The 12,324-nt window shown below is 30.3% G+C and overlaps 1 protein-coding gene across 4 annotated transcripts in view; it reads right to left on the minus strand.

The window, feature by feature from the left end:
* The window catches only part of LOC127410373 (tensin-3-like), a 75,003-nt gene that overhangs the window by 48,605 nt on the left and 14,074 nt on the right, over nucleotides 1-12,324 (minus strand). For 3 of the 4 annotated variants that reach the window (XM_051645604.1, XM_051645602.1, XM_051645605.1), the window contains 2 exons: nucleotides 11,694-11,771; nucleotides 11,493-11,567 (listed from right to left, as the gene is read on the minus strand). In XM_051645604.1, the coding sequence (XP_051501564.1) occupies nucleotides 11,493-11,567; nucleotides 11,694-11,771 (153 nt within the window). The remainder of the gene's footprint in view (nucleotides 1-11,492; nucleotides 11,568-11,693; nucleotides 11,772-12,324) is intronic. The other variant, XM_051645603.1, reaches the window with a different exon arrangement.

Consider the following 12,324-nt stretch of genomic DNA (forward strand, 5'->3'; position numbering starts at 1 on the left):
CTATTTTGCTGTTGTTTTGAAGTCGCTTTTGCTTGGCCATATGTTTAGGCTAATTTATGGGGTAGAGTCTAGTTTTTACTTAATTGTATTTTTCTCTATGCTAGGCTTTAATGGGTTACTTCTCTTGTGTCAAAGAAAAAAAAGAAAAAAAATTGGAAAAGGAAAAGAACCTGCCTTTTGAAAGCGCTAGAAATTTAGGCCTTTAGCTCAACTGAACTGCTACTGCTCTTACTGCAATTACTACTGAATTCAATATAAATAGAAACATTTGTTCTGTGGAAAAGGATGACAATTATTTCACTCACTTCAAGCATGTTGCTAGTTCTTCAGTTGGCCTAAGTGTGTTTGGTAATAACTCTTGAAATGTGTTTTAGTAGATACTCTTTTCTTTCTTCTGTCCACACCACTGTCCTGTTATTGAACTGCCTTTTTTATTCCTTTGGACCTGTCTGAATTGTGCTTCTGCTTTTGTTCCAGGCAGTAGGTATATTGCAGGTATTGTTAGATTTATCTGTGTTTCATTTAATAATTTTTGATTATTTAATGTTTTATGGTTGGGGGTGTTATGAGCCCCTGCTCTTTGGCTTCTGTTTTTTCCTGTGTAGGCTGCCAATAAGATTTAGGTGGAGACTCTAACCTGCTACACCTGGAGTCCTGCTTATTTAAAGAGGTGCTGGCTGCACTTCATGCCTGCTGCTGCCCCAGGAAACCTACTCCAGTGTTTAGTGTTTGTTTGTTGTATTTTTTTATTTTGCCAAGGTAAAAGAGGGTGAGTAACAGAAAGAAAGAAAGAAAGAAAGAAAAAAGAACAAAGAGAGCAAAAGGGAGGTATGGATATTGTAGATAAAAAGAGTAGGATAGAAAGAAAGAAAGAAAGAAAGAAAGAAAGAAAGAAAGAAAGAAAGAAAGACAGATATAATTCATGAAAACTGAATGAAAGAAAGAAAACAACAGAAAGAAAGAATTAATGAAAAAAGAAAAAATGAAAAAATTAAGAACTGATTGAAAGAGAAAGAAAGAATTAATGAAATATTGAATGAAAGAAAAAGAAAGAAAGAAAAAGAAAGAATTAATGAAAAACTGAATGAAAGAAAGAAAAAAAGAAAAAAGACAGCAACCGGGAGGTATTGATAATGCAGATAAAAAGAGTTGGAAAGAAAGAAAGAAAGAATGAAAAACTGAATGAAAGAAAGAAGAAAGTCAGAAAGAAAGAATTAATGAAAAACTGAATGAAGAGAGAGCAAAGAAAAGAGAGAGCAAAAGATTCATTGATATTGTAAATAAAGAGTAGGAAAGAAAGAAAGAAAGAAAGAAAGAAAGAAAGAAAGAAAGAAAAGAGAAAAAACTGATGAATAACTAAATGAATGAAAGAGAAAAATTTCATGAATAACTGAATGAAAAAAAACACAGAAAAAGAATGAAAGAAAGAAAAAAGACAGAAAATGGGAGGTATTGATAATGTAGATAAAAACAGTAGGAAAGAAAGAGAATGAAAGAAAAACTGAAAGAAAAGAAAAAAGACAAACAGAGACAATTAATGAAAAATTGAATGAAAGAAAAAAAGAAAGAAGAAAAAGAAAGAAAAGAGACAGAAAATGGGAGGTATTGATAATGTAGATAAAAACAGTAGGAAAGAAAGAGAATGAAAGAAAAACTGAAAGAAAAGAAAAAAGACAAACAGAGACAATTAATGAAAAATTGAATGAAAGAAAAAAAGAAAGAAGAAAAAGAAAGAAAAGAGACAGAAAATGGGAGGTATTGATAATGTAGATAAAAACAGTAGGAAAGAAAGAATTAACAAAAAACTAAATGAAAGAAAGAAAGAAAGAAGAAAGAAAATCATAAAGAAAGAATTAATGAAAGACTGAATGAAAGAAAGAAAGAAAAGAGATCAAAAAGGCATTGATATTGTAAATAAAAAGAGCTGGAAAGAAAGAGAGAAAGAAAGAAAGAAAGAGAAAAAAACTGAATGAAAGAAAAAGACAGAAAAAACTGATGAATAACTGAATGAAAGAAAGAAAGAGAAAGAAAACTGAATGAAAGAAAAAGACAGAAAAAACTGATGAATAACTGAATGATAGAAAGACAGAAAGAAAGAAAGAAAGAAAGAAAAAAGCAAAAGGGAGATATTGATATTTAAGATAAAAACAGTAGGATAGATAGAAAGAAAGAAAAAAGACAGCAAACAGGAGGTATTGATAAATTAGATAAAAAGAGTAGGAAAGAAAGACAGACAGACAGAAAGAATTAATGAAAAACTGAATGAAAAAGACAGAAAGATTGAATGAAAAACTGAATGAAAGAAAGAAAAAGAAAGAAAGAAAGAAAGAAAGAAAGAGCAAAAGGGAGGTATTGATATTGTAGATTAAAGAGTAGGATAGAAAGAAAGGAATGAAAACTGAATGAAAGACAGAATAAACTGATGAATAACTAAATGAAAGAAAGAGAAAATTTTGATGAATAATTGAATGAAAAAAGACAGAAAAAGAAAGAAAAAGGACAGAAAACTGGAGGTATTGATAATGTAGATAAAAACAGTAGGAAAGAAAGAAAGAAAGAAACCAGAAAGAATTAATGAAAAACTGAATGAAAGACAGAAAGAAAGAAAGAATGAAAAACTGAATGAAAGAAAAAGAAAAAAAGAACAAAAGAAAGAAATAATGAAAAACTGAATGAAAGAAAGAAAAAGAAAGACAGAAAGAAAGAGAGCAAAAGGGAGGTACTGATATTGTAGATAAAGAGTAAAAAAAGAAAGAAAGAAAAGCTGAATGAAAGAAAAAAGAAAGAAAAGAAAGAAAAAGAACAAAAGAAAGAATTAAAGAAAAACTGAATGAAAGAAAGAAAAAGAATGAAAGAAAGAAAGAAAGAAAGAAAAGAAAGAAACCAGAAAGAATTAATGAAAAACTGAATGAAAGAAAGAAAGAGAGCAAAAGGGAGGTACTGATATTGTAGATAAAGAGTAAGAAAAGAAAGAAAGAAAGAAAGAAAAACTGAATGAAAGAAAAAGAAAGAAAAGAAAGAAAAAGAACAAAAGAAAGAATTAATGAAAAACTGAATGAAAGAAAGAAAAAGAAAGAAAGACAGAAAGAAAGAGAGCAAAAGGGAGGTACTGATATTGTAGATAAAGAGTAAGAAAGAAAGAAAGAAAGAATGAAAAAGAACAAAAGAAAGAATTAATGAAAAACTGAATGAAAGAAAAAAGAAAGAATGAAAAGAATTAATGAAAACAATGAAAGAAAGAATTAATGAAAAACTGAATGAATGAAAGAAAGAAAAACTGAATGAAAGAAAAAGAACAAAAGAGAATTAATGAAAAACTGAATGAAAGAAAGAAAGAAAAACTGAATGAAAGAAAAAGAACAAAAGAAAGAATTAATGAAAAACTGAATGAAAGAAAGAAAGAAAAAGAAAGACAGAAGAGAACAAAAGGGAAGTACTGATATTGTAGATAAAGAGTAAGAAAGAAAGAAAGAAAGAATGAAATACTGAATGAAAGAAAAAGAAAGAAAAAGAACAAAAGAAAGAATTAATGAAAAACTGAATGAAAGAAAAAAGAAAGAATGAAAAGAATTAATGAAAACAATGAAAGAATTAATGAAAAACTGAATGAAAGAAAGAAAGAAAAGAAAGAAACCAGAAAGAATTAATGAAAAACTGAAAGAAAGAAAGAAAGAGAGCAAAAGGGAGGTACTGATATTGTAGATAAAGAGTAAGAAAGAAAGAAAGAAAAACTGAATGAAAGAAAAAGAAAGAAAAGAAAGAAAGACAGAAAGAACGAGAGCAAAAGGGAGGTTCTGATATTGTAGATAAAGAGTAAGAAAGAAAGAAAGAAAGAAAGAATTAATGAAAAACTGAATGAAAGAAAGAAAAAGAATGAAACCAGAAAGAATTAATGAAAAACTGAATGAAAGAAAGAAAGAAAGAAAGAAAGAGAGCAAAAGGGAGGTACTGATATTGTAGATAAAGAGTAAGAAAAGAAAGAAAGAAAGAAAGAAAAACTGAATGAAAGAAAAAGAAAGAAAAGAAAGAAAAAGAACAAAAGAAATAATTAATGAAAAACTGAATGAAAGAAAGAAAGACAGAAAGAAAGATAGAAAGAAAGAAAGAGAGCAAAAGGGAGGTACTGATATTGTAGATAAAGAGTAAGAAAGAAAGAAAGAATGAAAGAAAAAGAAAGAAAATAATGAAAAACAATGAAAGAAAGACACAAAAATTGATGAATAACTGAATGAATGAATGAATGAAAGAAAAGAAAGAAAGAGCAAAAGGGAGGTATTGATACTGTAGATAAAGAGAAAGAAAGAAAAACTGAATGAAAGAAAAAAGAAAGAAAGAAAGAAAGAAACCAGAAAGAATTAATGAAAAATTAAATGAAAGAAAGAAAAAGAAAGAAAGAAAGACAGACAGAAAGAAAGAGAGCAAAAGGGAGGTACTGATATTGTAGATAAAGAGTAAGAAAAGAAAGAAAGAAAGAAAGAAAAACTGAATGAAAGAAAGAAAAAGAACAAAAGAAAGAATTAATGAAAAACTGAATGAAATAAAGAAAGAAAAAGAAAGACAGAAAGAAAGAAAGAGCAAAAGGGAGGTACTGATATTGTAGATAAAGAGTAAGAAAGAAAGAAAGAAAGAGAAAAACTGAATGAAAGAAAAAAGAAAGAAAAGAAAGAAAAAGAACAAAAGAAAGAATTAATGAAAAACTGAATGAAAGAAAGAAAAAGAATGAAAGAAAGACAGAAAGAAAGAAAGAGCAAAAGGGAGGTACTGATATTGTAGATAAAGAGTAAGAAAGAAAGAAAGAAAGAAAGAAAGAAAGAATGAAAAACTGAATGAAAGAAAAAGAAAGAAAAGAAAGAAAAAGAACAAAAGAAAGAATTAATGAAAAACTGAATGAAAGAAAGAAAAAGAATGAAAGAAAGAAAGAAAGAAAAGAAAGAAACCAGAAAGAATTAATGAAAAACTGAATGAAAGAAAGAAAGAGAGCAAAAGGGAGGTACTGATATTGTAGATAAAGAGTAAGAAAGAAAGAAAGAAAGAATGAAAAACTGAATGAAAGAAAAAGAAAGAAAAGAAAGAAACCAGAAAGAATTAATGAAAAACTGAATGAAAGAAAGAAAAAGAATGAAAGAAAGAAAGAAAGAAAAGAAAGAAACCAGAAAGAATTAATGAAAAACTGAATGAAAGAAAGAAAAGAAAGACAGAAAGAAAGAGAGCAAAAGGGAGGTACTGATATTGTAGATAAAGAGTAAGAAAGAAAGAAAGAATGAAAAAGAACAAAAGAAAGAATTAATGAAAAACTGAATGAAAGAAAGAAAAGAAAGACAGAAAGAAAGAGAGCAAAAGGGAGGTACTGATATTGTAGATAAAGAGTAAGAAAAGAAAGAAAGAAAGAAAAAGAACAAAAGAAAGAATTAATGAAAAACTGAATGAAAGAAAGACAGAAAGAAAGAGAGCAAAAGGAGGTACTGATATTGTAGATAAAGAGTAAGAAAGAAAGAAAGAATGAAAAAGAACAAAAGAAAGAATTAATGAAAAACTGAATGAAAGAAAGAAAGAAAAGAAAGAAAGAAGGATAGAAAGAAAAAAAGAAAATAATGAAAAACAATGAAAGAAAGAAAGACACAAAAATTTATGAATAACTGAATGAATGAATGAATGAAAGAAAAGAAAGAAAGAGCAAAAGGGAGGTATTGATACTGTAGATAAAGAAAGAAAGAAAGAAAGAAAGAAAGAAAGAAAGAAAAACTGAATGAATGAAAGAAAGAAAGAAAGAAAGAAAAGAAAGAAACCAGAAAGAATTAATGAAAAACTGAATGAAAGAAAGAAAGAGAGCAAAAGGGAGGTACTGATATTGCAGATAAAGAGTAAAAGAAAGAAAGAATGAAAAACTGAATGAAAGAAAGAAAAGAAAGAAAAAGAACAAAAGAAAGAATTAATGAAAAACTGAATGAAAGAAAGAAAGACAGAAAGAAAGAGAGCAAAAGGGAGGTACTGATATTGTAGATAGAGTAAGAAAGAAAGAATGAAAAACTGAATGAAAGAAAAAGAAAGAAAAAGAACAAAAGAAAGAATTAATGAAAAACTGAATGAAAGAAAAAAGAAAAGAAAGAAAGGAAAGAAAGAAAAAGAAAGAAAATAATGAAAAACAATGAAAGAAAGAAAAAGACACAAAAATTGATGAATAACTGAATGAATGAATGAAAAGAAAGAAAGAGAGCAAAAAGGGAGGTACTGATATTGCAGATAAAGAGTAAAAGAAAGAAAGAATGAAAAACTGAATGAAAGAAAGAAAAGAAAGAAAAAGAACAAAAGAAAGAATTAATGAAAAACTGAATGAAAGAAAGAAAGACAGAAAGAAAGAGAGCAAAAGGGAGGTACTGATATTGTAGATAGAGTAAGAAAGAAAGAATGAAAAACTGAATGAAAGAAAAAGAAAGAAAAGAAAGAAAAAGAACAAAAGAAAGAATTAATGAAAAACTGAATGAAAGAAAAAAGAAAAGAAAGAAAGGAAAGAAAGAAAAAGAAAGAAAATAATGAAAAACAATGAAAGAAAGAAAAAGACACAAAAATTGATGAATAACTGAATGAATGAATGAAAAGAAAGAAAGAGAGCAAAAAGGGAGGTATTGATATTGTAGATAAAGAGAAAAAAAAACAGAATGAAAGAAGAAAGAATGAAAAGAATTAATGAAAAACTGAATGAATGAAAGAAAGAAAGAAAGAAACCAGAAAGAATTAATGAAAAATTAAATGAAAGAAAGAAAAAGAAAGAAAGAAAGACAGAAAGAAAGAGAGCAAAAGGGAGGTACTGATATTGTAGATAAAGAGTAAGAAAGAATGAAAAACTGAATGAAAGAAAAAGAAAGAAAAGAAAGAAAAAGAACAAAAGAAAGAATTAATGAAAAACTGAATGAAAGAAAAAAGAAAAGAAAAGAAAGAAAATAATGAAAAACAAGAAAGAAAGACACAAAAATTTATGAATAACTGAATGAATGAATGAAAAGAAAGAAAGAGAGCAAAAAGGGAGGTATTGATATTGTAGATAAAGAGAAAGAAAAAGAAAAACTGAATGAAAGAAAAAAGAATGAAAAGAATTAATGAAAACAATGAAAAAGAATTAATGAAAAACTGAATGAATGAAAGAAAGAAAGAAAGAAAAGAAAAGAAAAGAAACCAGAAAGAATTAATGAAAAATTAAATGAAAGAAAGAAAAAGAAAGAAAGAAAGAAAGAAAGAAAGAGAGCAAAAGGGAGGTACTGATATTGTAGATAAAGAGTAAGAAAAGAAAGAAAGAAAGAAAGAAAAACTGAATGAAAGAAAAAGAAAGAAAAGAAAGAAAAAGAACAAAAGAAAGAATGAAAAACTGAATGAATGAAAGAAAGAAAAAGAAAGACAGAAAGAAAGAAAAAGAACAAAAGAAAGAATTAATGAAAAACTGAATGAAAGAAAGAAAAGAAAGACAGAAAGAAAGAGAGCAAAAGGGAGGTACTGATATTGTAGATAAAGAGTAAGAAAGAAAGAAAGAAAGAAAAAGAACAAAAGAAAGAATTAATGAAAAACTGAATGAAAGAAAATAGAAAAGAGAAAGGAAAGAAAAAGAAAGAAAAAAATGAAAAACAATAAAAAGAAAAAGACACAAAAATTGATGAATAACTGAATGAATGAATGAAAGAAAAGAAAGAAAGAGAGCAAAAGGGAGGTACTGATATTGTAGATAAAGAGAAAGAAAGAAAGAAAGAATTAATGAAAAACTGAAAGAAAGAAAAAGAAAGAAAGAAAGAAAAGAATTAATGAAAAACAATGAAGGAAAGAAAAAGACAGAAAATTGATGAATAACTGAATGAATGAATGAATGAATGAAAGAAAGACTGAAAAAGAATGACAGAAAGAAAGAAAAAAGAGAAAAGGGGAGTTATTTGATATTGTAGATAAAAAAGTAGGTTAGATAGAAAGAAAGAAAGAAAGAAAGAATTAATGAAAAACTGAATGAAAGAAAAAAGAAAAAGAAAGAAAAAGAATTAATGAAAGAAAGAAAGAAAGATTTGATTATTTGGTAGCAGCATTCCTTCAGACTGTTTGTCGCTTCAACTGGGAATAATTACAGACATACAAGTGTGTTTGTGAGTGTGTGCAATGCTATATTTGAGCTTATGTATTGTAAATTGTGAAGGCTGTTTGTGCTCCAACCATCAGTTATCATTAAATTACATGGCTGCTCAGAACTGAATCACACAACCAGATGTGCATCAACCCTCAGTACCATGTGACACATTCACATGCACATTTAGCTGTTTGGATTGATTTTTGTAAAGAGTCGCAGACAGAAACTGCCATCCTTTAAATATTACCCCTTGGAATTTCCAATTTCCCAAGCTTTACTATACAAAACACTTTACTCTGTGCAGCCAAAAGCAATGGAAAGGTCACCCTAACAAGTGCACTAACTTAATAGTTCCTATCTGATCACTGAACTTTATCTGGACGAGGAGAACAAAGTTCATTTTGATGAAGTTAAACACTCACCGAATTCAAATCCATGAAGCAAATTTACTTTTAAATAATAGCAGAGAGTGGGGTAAAATGTGCCACTGGTAAGTGTTTTGGTATGTGGCCATATACATACGTGCCCATCCTTTCTAGCCATCTGTGATTAAGAAGAGCACATGGGAAAAAGATTTTTATAGGCTAAAACCTGTTTTTGCAAGTCAAAGAAAATATTCTACATGCTAGGTAAAATGACATTTACATCGAACCAAATTTATGCACATCAAAAAAGATGTATCATATATGTTGGTAACTTGCCAAAAGTTATCACTGAATTACTAAATGATCCAAGGTACCTTTTTTCCAAAATGGACATTTTGTTTTACCACTGTCTCATTTCTCCTTGTTTAGAAGTAAAATCTAGCACTAAATGTTACCCCACTTCCCACATGGTGGCACTTGATGATTCATTTAGTCTGTTATGACTCTTCTGTGTTCACTTGGACAAAACATTGTACTCAGTTCTTTGAGCATGCCCTCTCTCATCACAGTATGGTAACTGGCAGGTCTGGTTGGGAGCTCATTATGGTCTGGAGACCTCAACCAAGATTAGATGAGGGTGGAATACAAGAATTTTACTATTATTGAAGGAGGTTCATGCCTGAGAAGTCTCATATGTTCCAATTTGCCACAGCTAACAGTGCCCAGATTTAATAAGGGTTTTAAAGATAAAGGGTGTTTCCTGTAGCCTGACAATTACTAGACCATTACCGAGACTTTGTGTCTCTGAAAACTGTTCTTTACATCCCAAAATAAACATGTTCCTCCATGTGCATTCATTCTTTGTTTTCTCTCTTAAAATAAAGAGCCACAATGCCATGGTTTTACCACTAAAGTCACATAAGGGTCCTTATGAGGTCCTGCAAGTATTATGAAGACATGTCAGATTTGTGCATTTCTAGTGTGTTACTAAAGATGTTGTAAATATATATAGACCGATCTGTTTGAAACAGATAAACAACAAATGAACAAAACTCCAGAAAAAGAAAAAAAATTATGATGTGTTACAAATGTTTTTTGGGCTTTTGTAGACTACCTGCATTGACAGACAACAATGACATAATGGCTGATTAACAGAATTGTTACTCCTCCCTTGTTCTTTTCCAAAATTTACTGTTTGAGTGAAATATTACAATATTTTTGGTAAATACTGTGTAAAGTTTGATGTCATAATATCATATATAGGGTTGATTGAGGTTAGTTGTCACAAGGGCTTTATTTCAGTAACTAAAGGTCTTTAGTTAAAGGAATATATCGGGTTCAATACAAGTTAAGCTCAATCGACAACATTTGTGGCATAATGTTGATTACCGCAAAAAACATTTCAACTCGTCCCTCCTTTCCTTTGAAAATAGCAAAAATTGAAGCTACAGTGATGTACTTACAATGGAAGTGAATGGGGCCAATTTTTGGAGGGTTTAAACAAAGAAATGTGAAGCTTATAATTTTATAAAAGCACTTACATGAATTCTTCTGTTAAAACTCATGTGTTATTTGAGATGTAAAGTTGTTAAAATCATCATTTTGGGGTTTTAGGGTTTGTTGACATTACATCGTCATGTAACATTGTTGTAAAATTGGCTATAACTTTACACAGAAAAGGTTTGTTAGTGATTTTATAACACTAAAATCATGTTAACACACATATTGTTTATGTCTTGTGGCTATAGTTTTGAAACAGTGAGTATTTTAACGTTTACAGTTTGGCCCCATTCACTTCCATTGAAAGTGTCTCACTGTAACCCAGATTTGTGCTTTTTTTTTTAAAGAAAAGGAGAGACGAGTCGAAATACATTTTTGTGGTAATTAATATTATGCCACAAATGCTGTCGATTGAGCTTAACTTGTATAAAACACGGAATGTTCCTTTAAAAGTCCAGTTGCATAAATGTTTTTCTTTAGCAGTTGCTTTGTAAATTGTTTCCAACGTCTGACTTAAATTAAAATAATTATTGCAAATTCAATCTTCCAAACTAAAATTTCAATATCATCAAATTTTTTCTGCAGTTGTTGGGTAAACAAGTGAACACAATGAAATAAAATCACACTGGCATTCATTCAGTTAAGGGTTCAATTATGCGATAAAGGTAGATTTTAACCGAAAGGTTCTAAGCTGTCACATGTGCTTTTATACAAATTCTGTTTCCTTTTGCATTCTTTTTAATTATCTAGTGTTTCATAATGTTGTACTTTTTAAATTTTCCTGAAAAGCCATTAAACAGCCTAAAATAAATTTTTAAATACAGATTTGTTTGATAACACATTTTTTTTCTTTGGAATGCCCAATTCCCATTGCACTCTAAGTGCTCGTGGTGGTGTAGTGACTTGCCCCAATCTGGGTGCCGGAGGACGAATCTCAGTTGCCTCCACATCTGAGACAGTCAATCCGCGAATCTTATCACGTGGCTTTTTGAGCACGTTACCGCGGAGACCTAGCGCGTGTGAAGGCTTCACGCTATTCTCCTATTCACACGCCCAACGAGAGCGAGAACCACATTATAGTGGCCACGAGGAGGTTACCCCATGTGACTCTACCCTCCCTAGTAACCGGGCCAATTTGGTTGCTTAAGAGACCTTGCTGGAGTCACTCAGCACGTCTTGGATTTGAACTTGAAACTCCAGGGGTGGTAGTCAGCGTCTTTACTCACTGTGCTACCCAGGCCCCCTAAAGATGGACTTTTTATACTTTAGAAAGCATTTGATAGTTTAAAAGAAGGCATTTTCTCAAATCAGTGTCAATAAACAGCAGGTTCCCATAATGACAACTTACCACATATTATAGTGTGACAAACAACGCTATATAGTCTTGCTATTTAAATCGGACATTGTTGACCCTGCTCTACTGATACAGTATGGAATCAGCCATTAAAAACCCCACACTGTGCGACCACTAATCTTGACATTCTAAAGAACTTTGTGATCACTCATTTAGGTGACAGAGGATGTGTTACCTCCTGCTGGAACATTTTCACATGAGTCCCACTGAGCCAGTGAATCTAGATGGTCATTTTCAACACAACCACAACCTTGAAATGGATAAACAAGCAAAAAAAAACAAAAAAAAACCTTTTTTACTTCAAACAGTTCTGAACCTCTTTCAGCTGTTGTTTTAACAACATTACAGGAACAATCAAACAGAAATGTGAGCATACCTGAAGCAAGGGATGGATCTCCTTCAACGTTCTTGGAAAACAGCACCTCCACCACACCGTTCTCTGGAAATCTTGGATCTTGAATGGAGACAAGAACAAATGATATAGACTGTATGTAATAGAAAAACTGTACCGCACAGCAATGCGGGAACATCAACACACATGACAGACGTGTTTCATGACAGCTGATGAATCAGTGACTTATAAACACACTCTCCACAGCCATGTGACCTTTCTATGCTTCTGTCAATCCAAATGACAGTTATATTGATTGTGTAAGGTTTCCCATTGCACAAGGATGGCAGAAGTGTAGTATATAACTATAGTTTGGGGGACAAAACTGTTCCTAAAGGTGAGCTGAATCTTGCTGAGTCTTTCTCCCTTTTGTAACATCCAGTGATGCACTGCACTGGATAAACGATTCATAAATTGGTAACACTTTACAATGAGGCTGCATTCATTAATGTTTGTTAACTACACTACAACTTAATTAACATGACCTTACAATGAACAGTACTTTTACAGCATTCATTATTCTTGGTTTATGTTCATTTCTACATATACTGATACATTTTATTTACATTAAAAGTTGTATATGTTAACATTAGTTAATGCAATATGAACTTACATG

Source organism: Myxocyprinus asiaticus, chromosome 19, assembly GCF_019703515.2.
Source record: "Myxocyprinus asiaticus isolate MX2 ecotype Aquarium Trade chromosome 19, UBuf_Myxa_2, whole genome shotgun sequence".
NCBI lineage: Eukaryota > Metazoa > Chordata > Actinopteri > Cypriniformes > Catostomidae > Myxocyprinus > Myxocyprinus asiaticus.